The following is a 22,638-nucleotide window of genomic DNA, read 5'->3' as shown; positions in this document are numbered from 1 at the left end:
AAGATTGTTGGTGATGTTTTAGCTGTTCAAATACTTAAAACGCAAACATGAGTTTGCTGTGGGTGTCCATGTTTTCCCGAGCAGATGCAATAGAACGGATTTAGATTGGAGGCCGGAACTACTGCGGCAGTGACGCGGAACTACTGACCTCCAACGTGCAATGGAACACAGCACAATTACCCCCTACTAACTGTTTAGGATTCGTCACACAGTTCGTCAGGTCAGCAAACGAAGGGGAGAGACAACTACTTGACTACAGTATCTCCGCTCGCAACCATAATTCCGACACCAGAAAGGGTTGCGGTGCGACGAACCCTCAAGATGAGATTAAATTAATCACCCTCGGGGAGTGGCAGCCCAATAGGACACTCCCTCTGGGATCCGGCCATACTCGGATCTGGCAAGACTCCCGGCCCCTGGTGGACAGCTGCACCAGAACATGATGCATTTGACTGCTACACCACCGCGGACCCCTATAATGCTGTGTTCACACCAGGCGAGAAAATTCGAGCCGCCCAGTTCGCCCAATCTCGCCGCGGGATCAGCGCGAATCCGCCACAGAAAGTAAAAAAAAATTGAACTTTTACGAATGTCACCGTGCGGCGAATCCTGGCCGCTGCGCCGCCGAGTTCGGCGATTTGCGCCGCCCGTGCTGCCCACCGCCCAGTTCACGCGAATTGTATTGACTTTGTCATGTAAACTTAACACATAACACAGTGCATAACAGGGAACTTAATTGTAGTTGAGAAAAAAACATAAAATGCAATTCTAGATCTTGCAGCATGATCTTTAAACAACCTGAATTAATACAAATTCAGTTGAATTTCAACTCTTTGCATTCCTCAATCACATGTGCAGTGAATTCTTCCATCACACGCACAGTTAATTCCTAGCATCCTGCACACTAAGAGGCCTGTAGAATTCAAGTTCTACTCAAAAATAGATTAAGTCAAAAATGTCATTTTTAAAATTTGTATTAGAAATGTTTGCCTGCATGTCTGCTATGCCAAAACAAAGAGGATACTAAGAAGTACTTTGGAGTTAAGTGGTTCTTAACGCGTTCGGGAAACCCGGCCAATGTCAGGCAGCTGCGAGTGTTTGGAGCCACCACACGACAGAGAGTTTCTGCTTAGCGCATTGTGTTGCCTCTGTGTATGAAATGCGCTATACAAATAAAGTTTGATTTGATTTGACTTGGTGAGTAGACTCACGAGGCAGTCTCTAAATGCTTAATTCAACTAGAGACTGAGGACCTTCATTCAGATTTCGTCGCTTAAAGTGGGTGGAAACAATTTGAGTTTTAAAAAACCTGCATTGCAGAACCAATACAAGAGAGTAAAAAAAACAGCATTGCAGACCCAATCCAGGACAGTAAAAATCCAAAGTCTTTAGGGAGTAGCTTTGTTCAGGTTTGAACCAATCCAAAGCAGTAGGCATAGTCTTGTTACTGGCCATTCTCGCTGCCATTCTAGCGACTATTTCAACATGGAAAATGTTCGGAAGGTAGAGATCCCGAAACTACTTGGCAAGCACCTTCTGCTCGTTCGCAGTTCAGTTCTGCGTGCTCACAGTTCAGCCCTGCTTGTAGTTAAGTTGGCTCTGGTCACGTGAATCAGTTTGACTCTCTCGCAGTTGATTTCTGCTCTTTCGAGTCAGTTTTGACAATTTGGAAGAAACCCATGGGAGGCACTGGCCATCTTATGATTGGTCGCTTTGAATGTAATAATTTGTTTGTGAGCATGTTTTACACGCTCGAGACCTTTGACATAAATCTGATGCCATATTCTAGCACTGGTGTCACTTGTTCTTATAGAAGGCTTTACAGTGCTTGTCAACTAGCACAATCGATGCACGATAATCCTCCCATTCAAAACCAATGGGGGCGCGAAACTGTAAAGTGGATAATGCAAGTTCCGGTTCGCTCACGACGAGCGAAGGCTTCGAATTAGCATAAAATAGCCTGGATGATATTTCCCTATAAATATGCGAAAATAAATCCAAACTGGATGCAAGAACAGCTGTTTGCCCAATTTGTGAGTGAAAGGATGGGACATTTAGAGTTGGGATAACTTCCATAACCAAACAAAAAGCATAGGAATATGCATGCAAATAAATAATGTACACCGATAACTGTGAGAAGCGCTGGAATCATTTGGAGTTATAAGGGCATGATTTCAGAATTCAAGGAGCTGCCACAGGTAGGATATTAAACCAACTATAGTCTACTAGACCACAATGTTTGATTCTGTATCCTTCAGTGTATTTATAGGCCTACACTAGGGCACGTTCCTGAATCGATCATTGGTAATGTTAACGATCAATCAATCGATTAATTGTAATTAAAATACCCACATTTCCAAACAATACCAAATGTGTTTCTTTTTCTTAATTGACACTTTATTACGAACAGATTTTTTCTGCCTTCTGCACGTCACAGCTCCTCACAAACACTGAGCCGATGGTGGGTTTGCTGCAGGTGAGACGAGGAGGAGAGCCAGCTTATCGGAGTGAACATTCTTCAAATGATAGAGCGTTGCTGTTGTCGTCCTGTTGTACGTGTACATGGCATCACAATATTTGCAAGTGGCTTCTTGTCCTTTCTTGTGGTGGTCCCACACAATGCTTTGCTTGGCCTGCTTCATTTTTCAAAATATGCCGCTGTTGATTTCTCTGTATTTCTTCCGAGATGGCTGCTTCGTTATATAAAGTCAAAGTTGACCCAACACCGAGTTTCACTGGTAGTTTTTGTGTAATGCTGCTAACAAATAAATCAAGAAACGGACGTACACACACCACCGAAAACATTACCTCATGCCCAGCTGTCACTGGGACAGAGGTACAAAAGAGAGGGGTGGTGCCTTAGCCTCAGCAATATCTCGGGACCCTCATGATTAGGACTAGAGTGAAAAGAGAGATAGTGTGGTACTGGTTCATGGGAACTGGGTTGTCACCTTCCTGAGGGCCATGGACTAGGAGTAATCCTGTGTGGTTCAGCTGAACGAAACTGAATCAGTTTGTCTTGCAAGAAATGTTTAATCTTATTCATAATGTGATGAAACAGTTTTTATCTGAAATATCAGGTTGCTTAAGTCAACATATCACCTCCCATATTGCTTAATTGTTCAATTTCTTTGGAAAGGCAGTGTTGTGCTGTGGGATGGTCAGTTATTTTCTGATAAAGATCTGCTGCCCCCTATTGTTTGCTGAACCACACAACAACATCACATGTTTTGATGCCTAATTGAGCTCAGCATGCATGGCAGTGCTTGCTTGACTGAGATCATTTTCAGAACGTGCATCCCACCGCCCTAATGGCTGTCCCACGGACTTTGCAACAGTAAAGTCACTAGCACCAGGCACAGTTCAGGTCTGAATGAATCATTTACAATAAAAGAAAATGCCCATATTGACTGCAGTCTAGAGCATGACAGTTCTTGAAATAATAATACAGTCAACAGTAGATTGTGTTTTGTTTTTTTCCTTTTTTTCATGGGTTTAGCTGACTTTGGATTTAGACCCACATCCACACCTTCCAGTGTCTCTGTCTCTGTCTGCAGTCCAACAGGCCCCAGATGGAGACAGCCAGGGATTAGGGAAGATTTTCCTTCGTTTGATAAACAATTGAATGACACAGATCTGAGGATAAACCTGGCAAAATGTAACCACAGGAATAGTTACAAGACTGCACAGTACTATCCTGCATTAACATGGAATCTATCATTCAAGATAACTTGCCTCCATGCATCACCATTCTACAGCAATCACTGTATTATGATTCATATCAAAATATTTACCATATCACATGTCCCCCAGAGGCACATACTGTACACTATGATATTAGCAAAATATATTGTAGTATACTCAGGGGCGTTCCACAACATTCTGGGCCCTTTACACAGCCCTGTCAATCCTATACTAACAAATACCATGATTTTCAAGGGCCTTCTCCCTACTGGGGCCCTGGGTAGTCAGTTCCACCCCCCCCTAGGAAAACCATTATCTTTTCTGTCTTTTTATTTTATTTTTATAATAACCTTTCGCAAAACAACGATTGTTACAAGGGATATTATTCCTGTAGTCAGCACTTTACAGTAGGTGCGCTTCATTCATGTTGGAGTTTTTTTCTTTTGAAAACAAAAAGAAGAGAACAAAAATAGAAGAGAATTTGAATTCTCCAAGTTTCACTAAACACTGTAAATCAACGAATATAACCCCCCTCCCCTTTCCTGGTGCATCCTCTGCAGCAGCAGCATCAAAGCTAGGTTTTCATCATGATAAGCACTCACAACAGGATTTGTGGGACAAACTCAAATCACTGGAACCATGTCAGATTTTATTATTTTATCTGCTCTACTGTATTTGATGTAATAACACATGGGTCATCTCTGATTGAAGGCTGTTTTGGTTTTTCATAAAGGTTGGGTGCAGGGCGAGAGGTAATGTTTCCGATGGCCTGTGTTGGTTTGTCCGTCCGTCTACCCATTAGCACAATTACTCCAAAACTACCAGACCAGTTTTAATGAAACTCTGTGGAGGGGTGTAGCATGGGCCAACTTACAGCCCATTAAATATTGGAGTGGATCCGAATCGCAGGGCCACGAGCCGCCCTAACATGGCCGGCCATTCAGCCCCATTCATTTTTTACACTTAAACTCAAAAAATTCCCCCCATTCATTGTCAATGGGGGGTGGGGGGGGAGGTTGAAACGGCCATATCTCGACATGGGATGGTCACAGTGACACAGGGTTTGGACTGGCATAAAGCTCTCAACCTAACAAATGTAGCAGTACCAAACAAGTCCTGTTCGCACGCACAGAGCCGCTAAATGCATTGAGGGGCGGAGGTCTGTGCTCTCCAAACAGCATTTCTAGTTTAAGGATTAGTCAGTAGGACTGACCAAATTTTCACAAACAAAATTAAACGAGGCACCATAGCAGTCACATGAATGCCTTGAGCAATCAGAATCAGATAGTCACCGCAGATTTAAGCCCAAAACAAGATGCAAGGACCTAACAGATTCCCAGCTGTTCTCCTTCTCTCTCTCTCTGCCTGCACTGCAGCTGTGGAACAGTCCCAGTGAACAGTCTGGCTCTCTGGTAGTGTGTGTTTGTGTGTGTATTTGAGTGTGTGGACTGGGGGTTAAGACCCTCCCCCTACAGCGAGAGTGTTTTAGTGTTAGATTCAGGGATTGAGAGCCTGTTTGCTGAGTGTATATTTGCCCAGACCGGGGCTTTTCTGAGTGAACATCTGTGTGGAGTGAAGCTCCAAGCTGGCGGATCCAGAGAACACTAGCTGCTGGGATCAGTTGATCCACCTTCAGCTGACCAGCTCAGGTGACTGGCCACCCTGTGAGTTTACCTGAACCTAATGCCTTTGCTGACCACCGACCTTTCTATTCTTACATTTGCATTTCTTCCACTCCTCCCCTGCCTCTCTCTCTCTCTCTGTCTCTCTCTCTCTCTCTCTCTCTCTGTCACGCCTGTCTGAGTACATCCACCCCTTGACCTTTGTTTTTGTCACTAACTGCCATTGAAGGATTTATGGCTGTTATGTTTGTCTCATATACAGTATGCTGTTCTTTGTTTCTTGCCATAAATTTTTCTGTTCGTTCTTACTGTAATTGGCAGATTCTTGCAAAAAGATGCCTTTTTGTGTTAAAGTCCAAGTAGGGATGTGAATGATCTATCATTAAATGGCATCCAATTGAGTCAGCCCTTCAGTTTTCGATTTGTCTAATCAATTGAAATGCTTGAGATAAGTTAAGGTATTTCTGGGATAATCCAACAAATTAATTTGCTTGAGATGAGTGTATGCATTTTCCCTGGATACTCTTGTCTTATCTCTTTATTAGTCATGCATGTTTGATTTTTATTTTTTTATTTTTTTTATGAGTGGTTAATGACTGTGCAGTAGGTTGTGCTATACTACTCGTTTTGACTGTGAAGATTCCAAGTCATCAAACAAGAACAAAAATAAAGCAGTTTCATATAGATAGATTGAAGCCTTAATTTAGACAGGGAAGAACATACTGAGACCAGCTCTCTTTTACAGATGTGCCGTGCTTACAACATATACACTAATACAGTAGCAGAGTACAGAAAAATACAAGAACCGTGACTGCAGACAACAATGACAACATATTCAATTTATACAGTAGCAGAGTGTGAAAAATACAAAAGTAATGACAACGTACAGAGAGGTACAGAGTAGAATAATGATTAAAGTACAGTAAGGAAATGACTAGCATCAATGGCATTTACAATCTACAGTCCCATAGGTAATAGTTAATAATTCTTGTAAGTGTTTGCAGGGGAATAAGGGATGGGAGCTTTATAGTTTAGAACCAGATTCCAGATAGAAATATGACTGATGATGAGTCTATGTTTGGGCTGAGAGGAAGAGTGTAGGAGGGAAAGGTTCAGTGTTGCCCAGATTACATAAAGTCTCACAGCTGCGCCGGCGAGTAGCAGGTTTATCCAACATTAATCAAGGCACATGCCATTTATTCTGCTTATGATATCTTTTTTGATAATGCCCTATCCAGGCTTCCCTCGCGCTTGTCTTCTGGCAATTGCATGTTTTCTTTCCGTGGCTACTAGCCTTTGTCGGATTAACAACTGCACATGTGTTGGATTATGATACTTGCATGTTAAATGAATACCAGTGGAGTGGGATAAGGGAGGCTGATGCAGATGTCAAGATTTCGCTTTTTGCTCTTGACCCTAAGTCTTACTTTCTTGGACTTTGACATTGGTCATATGTGAAACATATCTTTCACCAGTCATGGTCTGTGGGTTGGGAGAACAGAACAGAGTTGACAGTGTGGGTGTTTTGGTGATTTGCCAGGTGATGCCCAGGGGGTGGTGATCGTCAGACGAGAGATGGAGGTGGTTAAGGGCCAGATGGTGGTGCTGCAGGCCTGGTACAGCGCCTACAACTCCGACATCAGCAAGAACACCGTCATGTGGAGCTTCATGGCCAACGAGCCCAAGCAGGTGAGTGTGTTAGTGGTTTCAGATACCCAGCTCTACTGTTTTGTCTGATCCATTCATGCTTATTTATTCAATTCACTAGGAATGTCAGGAGCTCTAGAGACATTCCTAAGGCAATTACTGCTATTAACCATGAATTAAAGTCCATCTAGACTTTTATTGTTAGACTTGGGAATACTACTACTACTTTTTTTTCAAATGGTCTTTGTTAACATGTTGATTGCTTTACTTGTTGTTTGTGTTTTAGTGTTACATGTTTCAATGTGTTTATTGTTTTCATGATTTTAACCTGCACCAGAATTGCCCTCCGGGGACAATTAAGATTTATTGAATTGAATTTTAACAATTGCCCATATCTTATAGGGAGTCCTGGGATCCAATGTCTTTAGTTGTGACAGTGTGACAAATAGTGCACATAGAGAAAGTATTGGAAAAACCTGAAGTCATCTGCAACATTCAGGGATCATTACTTAATGACCACACATCCCCAATTCCTGAATCCCCAATTCCCAATTCTATGTTCAGTTATGAATCAAGGTTCCATGACTTATTCATTAATAGCAAGTTTGTCGAGCAACCTAATACGAATATCCATCCATTTGGCATATTACAAGAAAATTAAAGAGCCTTCAAATTAATTCAGGTGAGATGGGATATAAATGTATATATATACTGTATAGTGCTGCTGAGATGTCCTAAAAGGCAGTTGACGGGAAGTTGAATCGGTGTTGGTAAACTGTTTAGATTAAAATTATCCTGAACACCACTGTTCCTATAGTATCAGCCATACATACAATCAAGAGGAAGATATGGATTGACAGACATGCAAACTAATAATGGTGACCCAGCAAATGTGTTACATGAATGCTCTGTAGGTTGCCTGTGAGCTTATCTCAACCAGAAAATCAGCCTAAAAAATTATAACTCGACCATCTGCATGTAAACCTCAGGATTATCTTTATGAAGGACTTCTGTTATATGGTTAAATTTTTGGCACAATGGTTGGCACGTAGCTCAGGAGGTAGAGTGGCCGGCTGGGGATCGCAAGGTCCCCGTTTCGATCCCAGCTTCCGGAGTGTGGGAAGTGTCCTTGAGCAAGACACTGAACCCCAAAATCGCTCACGTGCGGCACAATGTCACACGTACCTTGTAGTGTTGCCTCAAGAAGGTCTTTGGACCATTCTGTGCGGAGTTTGCAAGGGTTTCCCCCATAAAGAACCCAGTACAAAAAAACATGCAGAAGTCTAAAACAGAAGGACAGATTGCTAACACTGTCTGTCCCGCCCCCTTATGAAGGACTTCTGGTATATGGTTACAGTTTGTGCAAAGTTTTTGATTTTGGTTTCTCCTGTACCAGACATATATTTCTTCTAGATGAGTATAAGATATTCTAGGAGAAAATGATGTTCTATTGTCTAATAACCTCGCTCAGTATGACAGAAATACTGTACACCAAAATTATGGTTGACAGTTGTTTTTTGCACAAATACCAAATGGTTACAATGCAGAAGTGCTAAGATGTTTCTCCTCCTGTTACTTTGTGCAGGTCATCTCCTACACCCCAAATGTTATCCATGATGGTAGCTCTGATTTTCGGAAGCGCGTAGGCTTCAGTGTGCCCATGCCCTCGACCAACCTCTCAGTCTTCATCAACAACACCCAGGAGTCGGACTCAGGCCGCTACGTCTGCAGCGTCATCATCCCTTCATCTCCAGGTCTCATTGGGGAACTGCGCCTTAATGTCAAAGGTAGCAGAGACAACCTCCAAACTGTCAATCAAACCGATAGCACATAAGAGGGCCTTTATTACCTCCCTTCATCATTACCAAACAGTTCTCCTTCTGAATAAAACAAGTATCTATAGTGCATGAGAGAATGGTTGACTTAAAGGAACATGCCAACTTTGGGAAATTAGCTTATTTTCCATCTTCCCCAGAGTCAGATAAGTAGATACATACCCTTCTCTTCTCTGTGAATGCAGTAGGAAGCTTTGAGACCAGTTACTGTAGAGTCATTAGCCTAGGCTAACTGGTGGCAAGCCACTTCCAGTGATTGCAGCTAAGCTAGGCTAACGACTCTAATGGGTCTCAATGCTGACTACTGCATGCACAGAGAAGAGAAGAGCATGTATCTACTTATCTGACTCTGGGGAAGATGGCAAATTAGCTAATTTCCCCAAAGTTGGGGTGTTCCTTTAATATTTGCAGTATTTGGTCATATTTTCCAGGAAATCTTAATTATGTGGGATGAACCCGGTGTTAAATGATTTTAATACCCAACATGAAGGTGTATACACATACAGTATACGTTCCTTTCTCCACAGCTGCACAAATGTACACAGTTGTATAGGCCACATCTGTGTACATACTGTACAGTAGTGATATAGTAAATAGCCTACATGAGGCAATACTATTGTGGGCAGATACATAATCAGGTTAATTGATACTATAACATACATTTTAACAGAAAATAAAAGTTATAAAGTAACTCTTTGAAACTGTTATTCAAAACAGCAATCTTGCATTGATTGAGGTAGTAGCCTATTACCCTATACAGGGTAGAGAGAAGGTTGCTGTTGCATTGATTTTCAGCTCAGAAAACATACGGTATGCAGTTTTCAATAAAATGCATTCCTGAGCACTGATACACATATGTTATGCGCTATGTTGTTAACATGCACAGTAGTCAATCCATGCTCTGGTAATCATGATATTTACATATGTAGGCAAGCACTTTCCAAATGAAGCTGTCTGCATTACTGACTTGTTCTATAGTAAATGTAGCTATTACGACATATCCTATAGCCACAACAGATGGACACGGGGCCAGAATCTTCAACTCCAACAATATGATCATCCATTCTGGGAAACCTATCCTATATATTTAAATGGATTCATCAGAAATTTAGAAGGTCAATTAAAGGTTGTAGCCTACTACAAGCTATCTAAGCTGTGTGCTTCTATCTACAGTATCACTAATTTCTTTGTTGTAAAGCACTTTTTGTATTCAAGGTGCTATGCAAATAAATAAATAAATAAATAAATAAAACAATTTTCCCCCACAGGGATTATTAAAGTATATCTTATTTTATGCAAATAAAGTGTACTATTATTATTACTTGTTTTCTGTTGATACGTTTCTTTCACTCTCTCTGTCTCTCTCTCCATCTCAGTCCCACCATCGCCCCCAGTGTGCACCATGACGGGGAGCTCTGTGCTGAATGGGAACGTTACTCTAAGCTGTAAGTCCAGCTCTGGCAAACCTGTGCCTCAGTACAAGTGGAAGAAGATGGCACCCATTTCAGAAATCTTCTTCCCTCCTGCTCAGAGTAAGTGTTTGTGGCCCTTTACCAATAATTGGGAACAATCCCTTGAAACCTCTTTGTGAACTGTTACTGATCTGTTGGTATTGGTAGCCCCATTAGCAATGCATCTTATGTACTGGACTGTGGTGTATATACAGATCATCTTTCATGCTATTTTCTAAAACTATTCTATCATAGACAGATGCAGATATGTAAAAAAAAAAAAAACAAGTTTAATACAATCCACAATCCTAATTAAATTAATGTAGTATATCTGTTATACTTAAATCTGCAATCATTGACTTTATTCACATTGTCAAAACTAATTAAAACCACCTGATATCAGATTGTTTCACTAAGCTATAGCGTCCGATTAGTGTCCTTCTTCAATGACTCATCCCTACCGGTCGCCACGTCTGCAGTTATTCCAGCATTTATGCATGTGTTGTCAATAGCCAGCCTGTGCCTTTGCTCTGCCCCATACTTTAAACATATATATTATATAAGTTTTAGCCTTTTGTTAGTAAACAAGTCTCTTCCTGCCATCAAGCGGTAAATAAAATCACTGATTGCTGCTTTAATTATACTGTATTTTGCCATATCAGTATTCACACAGCATGGGTCAGATTAGCATGGATATAGTCCCCCATGGGTGGTCTTATCTCTGCAAACATACCCCATTTCTGCAGACAGAGCTACTCTCAAAGTAGATGTTAAAGACAAATGTGTGGTTTGTTGGTGGTGAGATTGCAGACTCATTTTTCTCTCTGCCGACAGAATATTTTTTTATGTTGTGTCTTTTGTTATGCTGGATGCCCCATGAAAGCTGCAAAGACACTCACTGACCAAAACAGTGGTAAAGCAATTATCAGACTTTCTCAAAAGTGCTAGTTCTGTCAACGTTTTGATCTGAACCATTGTATATGATCATAAGTAACCTTAAAACAGGGCTAAACATGCATTTTCCCTTTACTACTCCTTTAAGTGAAGCGCGTGCGCGAAAAATTGTGCATGTGCACATGCAAAACGCACCCTTTATTTTGTCGATAAACACAGCCTACATTTGCGGCGACTCAGGAATCCGGGAGCTACGGTCCAAGCTTCGTTTTCATTTTAATTATTTATTTATTTATTTTTTCACAATAATTATCTATTGTATAGATGGGGATATCTCCTCACAAGCTCGGAGAGCCGTTCCTCTACTCCTTCAAACATCAAATGACAGACAAAACTAAAACAAGGCTGTGGAACAAGCATATCCATGGCAACGCACTAGCCTTCTATCTAGCTATCCAATCACACTTGAGCGACAATTTGTGACTGAGTCAGCGACATTAGAAAAAAATGTTGGTGCACGACAGCCATGGATGTATTAATAGAACTGGGTCACTCCATTCACAATAATTAAATGATAATAAAACTATCATTAGGCCTATAGGCTAGCTAATTTTATGCATGATGGTGAAGATGCTGAAAAATAGAAATGTATTGCATTGGCAAAAATTGCATATTGTAAAAATTAATTTAGAGAAGTTTAGACAAAAGTTTCTCAAATCGCTTTTTCAGGGGGGCTCATACATTGTTGGGGCTGAGCCCCCCCTAGCCCCCACATAGCTCGCACACTAATCTTAACCACTCTTGCTGTATGTGCAGTAGGCCTACATCGTAAAGAGTGTGTAACACTGTGCTTCGTTTCCAGATGAGAGACAAGGCACTCTGAGGCTGAATAACCTGACTAAAGGCATGTCAGGGAAGTATGTTTGCCGAGCCAGCAACACTGCCGGCTCAGACAGTTGCTCCATTAACCTGGAGGTCTTCACCTGTACGTACAACACAGTAAACGGCACACATAATCAAACTGCTCAATATCATGGCCCTCCTGACTGAACTGTATTTCTGCCTCCTCTTCCACAGCCTCCAATGCTGGAGTGATTGCAGCGGCCACCCTGGGGTCGATAGTGGGGTTGGTAGCCATCCTGCTCGTCCTCGTTTACATACTGAGGAGGAGGAGGAGGGACACAGAGGAGGAGATAGCCAATGAAATCAAGTGAGTTTTGTTGTTTTCATTCATAGCAAGTCCACTGTATATGGACAAAATCCATTTGAATCCAGATTGTCTGTTTACTTATTGGTTCTCCGTCTGTTTGATGCAGGGAGGACGCCCAGGCACCCAGGCGTGTGTCCTTGGCAAAGAGCGGCACGGGATCGGACATCATCTCCAAGAATGGCACACTGTCCTCCATTGCCACGAGTCCGCGACCACGAGACCAGCCCAGTTTTCACTACCCCTACCCTCTCACACCTGCCTCTGACACAGGCTCAGTATTCACTGCTTATCAGCTTCGGCCCGGGGAGCCCAACCCACTGCAGGGCCTCCCGGGCTACAATGGAAATCCTCCCAACAAGCACCCCTGGCCCCCCAGTGCTAATGGGGTCCCTCCCCAGGCCCCACGCAGCCCCAGGGTCACTCCATCCAACAGGACTAAGGGTGCCCAGCCCCAGGTGCCACACCCGCTCGCTGCTCCTGCAGGCGTCAGCTCCTCCACCCTGACAGGCATGGGTGCCAGCTGACAGCCAGGCGGGGTTGCTGGTGTAGCGTCAAAAAGGGGAAAATCCACACTAAACGCTTATTTGAATGCATAGTACAGCAGCAACAATGAATGCATTTCAGCCCTCTGGTCGTTTAGGAGGGAGTTTCCTGTACAAGTACTGAGAACTTACAAACAACTTCTTTGAGAGAAGGGCACTCTGAATAAGAGGTGTTTTCTGCAGGAAAGCCTAGTGATGATTCTGGACATTGTCCGATGATTTAAGTTGCAGTTTGAAAGATTTTCATTTTCTTTTCAACTTACTATCGAGGTGTTTTTAGGATGTCATCGCTGAATTCTGACATACTATGACCCATATTTGTAAATTATCTATTGTAATAATAACTTCTTATATAATCCAATGTTCCTGTGGTTTTATCACATACAGTGATACATGTACTGTATACTGAGAGGTTATTAATACAGTACATTTAAAAAGTATTTGGAATGTAGCCTATATTTTATCCATTGTGTGGAGTGTCCATGTTCAAAGGATTTGAGATTTATGAGTTATGTTTCATTATGCCATTACTTTGTGGCTACATCTTTTCTAATAAACATGTTTAACATGTTGAAACAGTAATAATTTCTATAAGGGCTGCCCTTAACAAGATCTTGTATCTGTTTGAAACAAGCCTGTAAATGATCTTTTCTAAGACTTCCTTACATCTTCTAACTACTGTACCAGTATACGTAGGCTAAGTGCATCTTAAAAACTGTTTGGGCAAGTGGAACAGACAAAACTTTTATTTGGAGTGTAATTGACAATGACTGGATGGTATGTCATTTGAGTACCATACATAGTACAATATATCATGGAACTACTTTGTCAGCCTACCTGCCTGTGTGCATTCAACATTTTAATTTGTCTTTCAGTCTACAAAAAAGACTGCATAATCTGTAGTCACCAAACCAAGGAAAATCGCAAACATTAAATACAAGGAAGGCCACTTTGTCCTGGACAGATAAATTTAAATTTAAATTTAGTTGATTTCAGCACTGACATGATGTGATAAAAATGTTTTTTTTCTGCTGTACAACAGCCTGACATTCTTCATCCCAATGCTATATTACAGTATCAAACACATCTGTAGTCATAGAATACACCAGTGAGGAAAGAGACCTTGCATGTCTGGGGCAAATTATGCCTTAATCTCAATAAGTAGCTCTCATAAAAAATAAAAAAAAACTTTTAAAAACTAAATGCATATTTACGTAACATGATATAATACCATAAACACAGAGGATGACTGCAGTAGCCTAAAGTTATCTCACAACTATGTCATCAGTTACACTAGTTTAGAGGAAACCAGTCATAGACAAACAGCTCACAGGAAAAGTGGTCATCACCAAAGTGGTCATCACCATCCGAGTCAAGATAAAGTCCAGTTAGGGAGGTTATGGAATAGCATTCATCACAAGTCCATCAAAAGACTTCTGGAGATGATCATCCGCATCACTTCATTTGTTCCTGAACAAAGAGAGAGAGGGAGAGACATGGAAAGTTAGAGGTACTTACTATGTCAATGGTAGTGGTCAAGAAGAGCCTCCCAAACGGACCTGCTATTCAAAATAAGCAGAAATAACACTGCCATTATTACAGAGATTACTGGAGTGGACATTGTATTTTAAACACTTACCCTCCAATATCTGATGCACCCTGATGTCCCTTACAAACTGCTGAACTGCGTAGTCTTTTAGGTAGCCATATCCTCCATGCATCTGGAGAGCCTGGTTGCAAATCTGTTGAGGAATGACAAACATGAACTGCATGTGTTCAGCTTGAGAACCACATCAATCCAATTTAACAAGGCAGAACTAAAATCCTTCATAGAATGCACACTGATACGATTTAATCTACATAATTGTTTGAGCAATTTCTCTCAGTGGAAATCAATCAACCAATCAATCTATCAATGTTTTATGTCCTATAAGGGGGGGTGTTAAAACAGAAACACATCTTCATCACACTAATCACACAAATGTGTAGAATGATATACAGTATACAATGCAAAAAATGCATGCGCAATGTGCAAATCTCATGCATGTTAATTTCCTACTCAGGCTCATCAAATTGATGGCAATAGAGCTCAAAACCCCTGGAGGGGATGATGTTTATGGTAATCCAATCCAACAGAGTAGCCTTCCTCACTACCGGCTTCAGTGTCAGATAAGTGAGCCTGTTGCACCCCAATAATCAAAGTACCTACAGTACCGTTGTAATTGTATTTTATAAGTCACATTGACTTCTGAAAGACGGCTGCAGGCGGTAACTTACATTAAAGCACTCATCTGTGACAAACAGTTTGGCCATGGAGCAGAGGGCCACAGCGTCAGACCTGTTCTCCTGCAGCGCCACAGCAGCCTGGCGCACCAACAGACGGGACGCAACCAAACTAGTGGCCATCTCAGCCAGTTTAAACTGCAGGAACTACAAGAACACATCAAGGGTACAAGTCAGCTATTATACAGTATCAAGTCCAACCACACACAGAATGGAACAAACATTTTAGAAGAGACTAATTTCTTTGGTGAAAGGGCCGTGTACCTGGTTGTTGGAAAGTGTCTCACCAAACTGCTTACGCACTAATAGGTGATCCCTCGCGAGCTGCACACATGCATGAGCCGCCCCAAGAGAACAGGAAGCTGCAGTGAGAAGTCACAGTACAATGTATTAGACAACATTGGGTTTGCTTCAAAATCTATACTGTAGTAAAATAAATAAATACATAAATAAAGCCCTATAACGAAGAAGTGATTAACTAAATCCTCACCAATGTTGATCCTGCCACCATTCAGGCCTTTCATGGCCATATTAAATCCCTGTCCCTCTTGGCCCAGCCGATTGGCCACTGGTATGACACAGTCCTCAAATATCACTGCTCTGGTTGGCTGAGAGTTCCATCCCATCTTGAGATAAAAAAAAAAAAAGAACTTCAGTCTGTTAAAAGAATCATTGCATTCCCTGATTTAGACCAAATACATGGCTCAGCTCCACCACCTAGTGGACATGGCTGAGATATTCTGTGTTTCATAAAAATACATATGTAAATGGTAAGTACCTTCTTCTCCTTCTTGCCAAAGCTCAGTCCCGGAGTTCCTTTCTCCACTACAAGGCAAGAGATGCCCTTTGGGCCCTTTCCTCCCGTTCGACACATTACTATATATACATCTGTGTCTCCACCACCACTAATGAAGGCCTGCAACAGGATACACACACACACACACACACACACACACGCACGCACGCACGCACACACGCACACACGCACACACACACACACTGAGGGAAAACTTTTTAAACAAACATTACAACTAAAATAATGCAAATCTGAGCAAATGTACCTTAGAGCCATTCAGAATATAGCAGTCTCCTTTCAACTGTGCGTTAGTGAGTAAGGATGCAGCATCACTTCCACTTCCTAGAATCACACAAACAAAGAAACATAGTTGCATCAAGAACTCATCGGGTGCCAGACCACACACAGAAAGACAAGACATAATAACACACAGACTTAAAGACATAAAGAAAACACACAGAAAGACCTAGACTAGAACTAACAGAGCCTTGCCTGGTTCAGTAAGACAATAGGAGGCAAACTTGTCCATGGTGCAGAGATCAGGGCAGTACTTCTCCCTCTGCTCAGTGTTTCCAAAGGTGTCAATCATCCAGGCACACATGCTGCACAGGAAAGAAGGAGCATTCATTGGAGAAACATCACTAGGATCAGGGACCCCATGCGGGACTACAGTAGATTTGGGGTCTCCCCTAGGGAGGTCCAGGGGCAGGTAGCACTGGTGTCAGACAGAATCTGTGCAGACAACATTACATTTACATTATTACATTACAGTCATTTAGCTGACGCTTTTATCCAAAGCAACTTGCATTAAACGTAGGAAAAGCCAATGTACTACCACTTGCCAGAACTCACAAGTGCATTTCCTTTATAAAACAAGTGACTAAGAGCAAAATCTAGTGCTGAAGGCAAAGTGCAAGAATAGCAATCTAAAATACAATAGGTGCTTAAGAGGGATGATTGTGGTAGTACTTCTTGAAGAGATGAGTTTTGAGCCTGCGACGAAAGATGGGTAACGACTCTGCTGTCCTGACGTCAATGGGCAGTTCGGACTGCACACGCTTTTATCCAAAGCGATTTACAATGGCCTCTCATTCACCCATTCACACTCACATTGGCACACCAATGGTGGTGGAGGCCATGAAAGGTGCTATCCTGCTCATTGGGAGCAATTTGCGGTTCAGTGTCTTGCCCAAGGACACGTGGACAGGAGGATCCGGGATTTGAACATCAACTGCATCCAAACTTGGCACCATATTCTTTGCATTCCAAATCCCCTCTACAAGGGAGTAGAGCTCAAGCCTAAATCGAGTTCCAAGAAACAGCATAGTCGCAGCAAATAGGACAATAAACAGTCAGGCTTACTTGTGTATGCTGATGTAGGCAGTGGTGCTGACACAGCCTGTGGATAAGGCCTCAAAGATGACTGATGTATCCAGACGAGATAGACCTGAGCCTCCCACCTCCGGCTGCACATAGCTGCCTCCGAATCCCAGCTGTGCAGCCTTCTGCATTGTCTCCACCGGGAAGATTTCCTGAACAATAAAAGAGAACTGTCACCTTCAACTGACAATTAACCTCTGCTGTTAGTTGATGATTGTTCTTTTTTTAGCTGTTTGAAATGTGTGTATTACTTTATTAATTGTCTTGATGTTGTATGTTGTGTGTAGTGTGTTTGTGTGTGTGTGTGTGCTGTATCTGATTAAAAATGGTGCAAACTAGTGTCATGACAAACACCAACATTGCCATCCCAGCACTGAAGGACTGCAACAGACATACTTTTTGGTCCCACTCGGCCATGTAAGGAGCCATTTCATTGGCTGCGAAGTCAAACGCCACCTTCTGAAACTCCTTTTGTTCATCTGTGAGCCGATGAGCAGCTGCAGGGGAGAGATCAAGTTTACAGTCACACAGTTGGACAGGGCCTAATGGTGTCACAGTTGTAACATAACCTATTATCTTTGCACGGTGGGTATCTTGAGGAATTAATCACCTACAGTATGTCACAACAAATAATAAATACCACAACAAATCTCTTCTAACATTGTATTACACCTTAGAGGTCAGGTAAGATTGGGGGCAGTCACTTCAGGAAGGGGGTGGGATGCACAACCTTGTCTCTGAGTGGTGGAGAGGAGTCTCCAATGTAGCCTCTAATCACCGGGCTCTCATCGGGGAGCAACTGGCTTGGGGCCTATTTGCTTTGCAATTGTGGTTTCCGGTCTAAGCGGATAGTGATCCACCCTGTCCAAAAACACAAACCTGCGATGCGGCAAGAACTTCTTATGGAAGTTCTTAGGCTAGCTCCTACAGCACATCCGATTTGTTTTCCGCGGGCCAGTCTCCAGTTCCAGTTGAGGCTGAGGCATCGATAACGACACACCGCAATTGATATTGGCTGAGAGGGTATGTCAAATGTATTTAATTAATGGATATATTGCATGTGTTTGTTTATGAGGGCTGGGATTATTGAGGAACTGTGATGAGACCTTTGGCTGTTGGCTATTGATGTCTCTCAAAACCCATTTCAGGCATGGCACCTAAAAAAAGGGCCCGTACTGGGCGTTCAAGAACTGGAAAGCCCAGTAAGATCACATACATTTGATCTGTGCATGCACTGATAATAGTCTAATATTGATTCAGGAAACACAATTGGGTGATTGTTTATTCTGTTTAGGGAGTGATGTTCAGAAATATGCCCAGGGTGAGGACTCACCTGTGGAAGTGGAGGTTGGCCCGGAAGTCGGTGGTAAAAGGAAGGCATCAATTCTCGAGAAGTCTGCGGAGAAGGACAACACAAAGGGTGAAGAACCACCTAGCTGCCCTCAGTACTGTCACTGGCTGATGAAGTCAGAGCCCGAGAGCCGGTTTGAAAATGGCATAGATGTGAAGGTATAATCACCACAGTGTAAAATGCACTTGCACATTCTCATCATCATCGGGTCGTCCACTTGGTGTGTTGAAGCAGGTATGTTGGTTTCTATTGCAGTTTGGGATTGAGGAACTAAAGGCACTTCCTAACCAAACCGGGTGCTGGGATGGTGTCAGGAACTATCAGGTACCGGATAATGGTTTTCAATGAGACAGCTTTCCCTGACAGTGTATTAATGATAGTCTAGATGTATTTTCCTTTGTTTTCACTTCAACCCATTCTTGCTAAGTACAGTACTTGATGTCTTAGCCTTACAAGCCTTTATTACTAAATTAGAAATGGTGCTCAGAGAGCACAGACCTCCACCCCTGAATGCATTTTGTGGCTCTGTGCAAGTCAAAATTGAATGGGTTCTAAATTGGCCCATGCTACACCCCTCCACCAAGTTTCATGAAAAGCAGTCTGGTAGTTTTTGTGTAGTCCTAGTCCAAAAAATGAATGGAGGTGAATAGCCGTTCAGGCCGTGTTTGGGTGGCTTGTGATTCACTGGGGCGAGATAAAAATTACTGGAGGTGAATGGGTGGCTGTATTAGAACAGCTCTATGGCGCCCCCCACGGATCGCAGCCAGCCGGGGGGGAGTGCGGTGCACTCCTGGCTCTCTCCCCATACACCCCAGTCCAAACCCTGTCTCTAGCACACCCACACAGGGAGCTGGATTCATTCTAAGTTTTATTTTCATTTGTGGATCTGGCCCATGATTGGGATCTGCAAAATTGAATGGGTTCTAAGGTGGCCCATGTTACACCCCTTCACCGAGTTTCATAAAAATCAGTTTGGTAGTTTTTGCATAATCATAGTCCAAAAAATGAAGGGAAGTTAATGAGCAGTCCGACTATGTTTGGGCGGCCCGTGGACCTGACCCGTGATTCCGATCCGCTCCAAAATTTGGTGTTGGAAAAAAAAAAAAAAAGTTGGCACATGCTATTCCATAAAACTTGGTGGCGGGGTGTAGCATGGGCCAACTTGTTACCTCTTAAAGGACATGGCCAATATTTTGGGAAATACGCTTGTTTTCCATCTTCCCTGGGGTTAGAAAAGCAGTATGAAGCATTTTCAACTCTGCGTGCAATATGGAGTGGCGAGACCTGGACCGATTAGCCTAGCTTAGCGGCATTCACTGGTACCAGGTTAGGCCGATTAGCCTACTTTCCAAATGTCACGAAATAACCCCCCAGTACAACTCCAAAACTATTCTGTTTAGAGTTTTTAATGTGTGTATGATCACAATTTTTAATTAAACATTTTTGTTTTCTAAGCAGAAATACTCAGAACTATTTTTTTTAGAACCAGGCGTAGGGATTACACGCATCACTCCAAACGCGTAGCATTGTGACTAGCTAGGTATCGAGGTAAACAAACGTGCGTTCCAACGAGCGAAGTGAATATCATCAGCTCGCACATAGTTGGATGCTACAGTAGACTAGCTCGTATCTAGATACACCGTCCATAACTTTAGAAATATGGTTCCGTGTGTTGTAAAGAGCTGTAATAACAGGCAGTCGAGGCCAGGGTATCACGGGTCGTTCCATAGGTTTCCAAAGGATCCGGAGCTTTTTTGACATTTGGAAAGTAGGCTAATTGGCCTAACCTGGTACCAGTGAATGGCGCTAAGCTAGGCTAATTGGTCCAGGTCTCGCCACTCCATATTGCACGCACAGAGTTGAAAATGCTTCATACTGCTTGTCTAACCCCAGGGAAGATGGAAAACAAGCATATTTCCCAAAATCTTGGCCATGTCCTTTAAATTTTGGAGTGGATCCGAATCACAGGTTGGGTGGGGTGTATCATGGGCCACCTTAGAACCCATAACATTTTTGAGCAGATCTGAATCACAGGCCGGAAACTTTGAATGAAGCCAGCTCCCTGTGTTGGGGCTAGAGCCAACATAGGCTCTCACTGGGGTTTGGATCAGGGTGTGCTAACCCAGAGTGCATCCCACTTCCCCCCCACCGGCTTTGACCTGAGGGGGGCGCCAGAGAGCTGACCAAATACAGCCACCCATTCACCTCCAGTCATTTTTATTTCTGCCCCAGCGAATCACGGGGCGGGTCCACCTGCTGCCCATACTCGGCCCAGATGGCCATTCACCTCCATTCATTTTTTGGACTAGGACTACACAAAAACTACCAGACTGTTTTTCATGAAACTCAGTGGAGGCGTTAAGCATGGGCCAATTTAGAACCCATTCAATTTTGCCGTGCACAGAGCCACGAAATGCATTCAGGGGCGGAGGTCTGTGCTCACTGAGCACCATTTCTAGTCGTTTATCCATCAGTAAATATACATATTGTAGGCCTATTTGTACTTTAATACCTTATATATTTGCATTTGCTATTTATTGTGCACATTCGTGTACCCTAATGCATGGCTCACTTGCAATAGTTTGCCTCAATTTGACTCCTGCTGAAATAAAGCAATAATATATTTTGCAGGCACGCAACTTCATGAGGGACATGAAAGAGGATCAGCAGGCATTCTTTTACCACAGCAACTGTAAGGAGCCTGGGATAGCTGGGATAATGAAAGTGAGCCTCTTTCTTCCAATTGGTAGTTCACACACTGTAGGAGCTAGTAATAGGCTCTCACCTGCTTGGTCTGTCCTAGGTTGTAAAGGATCTGCAAAATTGAATGGGTTCTAAGGTGGCCCATGTTCCCCTTCACCGAGTTTCATAAAAATCAGTTTGGTAGTTTTTGCATAATCATAGTCCAAAAAATGAAGGGAAGTTAATGAGCAGTCCGACTATGTTTGGGCGGCCCGTGGACCTGACCCAGTGGACCTGACCCTGACCTAGTAATAGGCTCTCACCTGCTTGGTCTGTCCTAGGTTGTAAAGGAGGCATACGTGGACCACACTCAGTTTGACAAAAAGGATGTCCATTATGATGCATCCAGCAAGCCAGATAACCCCAAATGGAGTATGGTAAGAATGGGGTAATATTGTATAAGTCATTGTTTGTTACGTCAGACATCAACAATTCCTTTGCTGAAGACTGTCTTGGTTTTCTACCATCTTGTTTGTGTTTGTCTGTCAGGTGGACGTCCACTATCAGAGGATGATGAAGCGCTTTATCCCTCTGTCTGAGCTGAAGAAATACCACCAGCAGCACAAGGCAAAAGGAGGGCCCCTGAAGGACATGGCACTCTTCACGAGGGCAAGACTGTCCGTCCAACGCCTGACTACTGGTGAGATGAGATCACACAGAACATTTCCACTGAAACCATTTTCCTCATTTAATTCCCCTTTCGGTCTCTTTCTTTCAGAGGAATTTGATTTTGTACTGAGTTTGGAGAACAAAGATCCGTTGTGATATTTTGGACTAGATGACATGGAGATGGACGTGGATGTGATTGCGATTTGGATTGAGACTATTAAAATGTTTATTTTTATGCCAAAGTCTATACAGTATTAAAGACATGTCATTGAGTTGTCATTATGTTGTCATTATTACGGTTCATAATTCTATGACTGTTCGCAATAGTTATCAGGAGAAGTAGTCAGGTTTTAGATATATACCTTAAAGCAGCTCACAACCATCCACCATTTCATATAGGAAAGACAATGCAGAGACTTTAAATGGAGAATTTGGCATCAATTTATTTACGTTTTAGGGACAGGATTAGTAATTTGCAGAGCACAAAGAATAGACAAATTGATCTTTTAGGTTAAAACAAGAAAATGTGTTAGTCGCAAGAGGATTTCATTTGCTAGTTACACTTATAGGCACAACATTTCAAGTCTCTAAA

The 22,638-nt window shown here is 42.5% G+C and overlaps 3 protein-coding genes across 3 annotated transcripts; 2 read left to right on the top strand and 1 right to left on the bottom strand.

Moving 5' to 3' along the window:
- Window positions 1–589: 589 nt before the first annotated feature.
- Window positions 590–12,867, top strand: LOC311329131 (endothelial cell-selective adhesion molecule-like; the record flags this gene model as incomplete). Its single annotated transcript, XM_084463010.1, has 7 exons — window positions 590–695; window positions 6,847–6,995; window positions 8,539–8,740; window positions 10,165–10,320; window positions 11,996–12,118; window positions 12,211–12,343; window positions 12,450–12,867. 7 exons carry the CDS (start codon window positions 590–592, stop codon window positions 12,865–12,867), a joined length of 1,287 nt encoding a protein of 428 aa, XP_084319136.1.
- Window positions 12,868–13,720: 853 nt separating this feature from the next.
- On the bottom strand, window positions 13,721–18,330 carry LOC311329130 (isobutyryl-CoA dehydrogenase, mitochondrial-like; the record flags this gene model as incomplete). Its single annotated transcript, XM_084463009.1, has 11 exons — window positions 13,721–14,355; window positions 14,525–14,627; window positions 15,163–15,315; window positions 15,433–15,530; window positions 15,659–15,794; window positions 15,947–16,084; window positions 16,230–16,306; window positions 16,457–16,566; window positions 17,327–17,496; window positions 17,741–17,841; window positions 18,273–18,330. The coding sequence occupies 11 exons, from the start codon at window positions 18,328–18,330 to the stop codon at window positions 14,300–14,302; spliced, it is 1,200 nt and encodes a 399-aa protein (XP_084319135.1). The 3' UTR covers window positions 13,721–14,299.
- Window positions 18,331–18,494: 164 nt separating this feature from the next.
- LOC311329129 (thymocyte nuclear protein 1-like) lies at window positions 18,495–22,202 on the top strand (the record flags this gene model as incomplete). Its single annotated transcript, XM_084463008.1, has 7 exons — window positions 18,495–18,546; window positions 18,639–18,853; window positions 18,951–19,019; window positions 21,327–21,419; window positions 21,719–21,814; window positions 21,927–22,077; window positions 22,156–22,202. 7 exons carry the CDS (start codon window positions 18,495–18,497, stop codon window positions 22,200–22,202), a joined length of 723 nt encoding a protein of 240 aa, XP_084319134.1.
- Window positions 22,203–22,638: the final 436 nt, after the last annotated feature.

The sequence above is a fragment of the Borostomias antarcticus genome, assembly GCF_949987555.1.
Source record: "Borostomias antarcticus genome assembly, contig: scaffold_60, whole genome shotgun sequence".
Taxonomy (NCBI): domain Eukaryota; kingdom Metazoa; phylum Chordata; class Actinopteri; order Stomiiformes; family Stomiidae; genus Borostomias; species Borostomias antarcticus.
The sequence above is the reverse complement of the archived record's forward strand: the minus strand, read 5'-3'. Positions and strand labels throughout refer to the sequence as shown.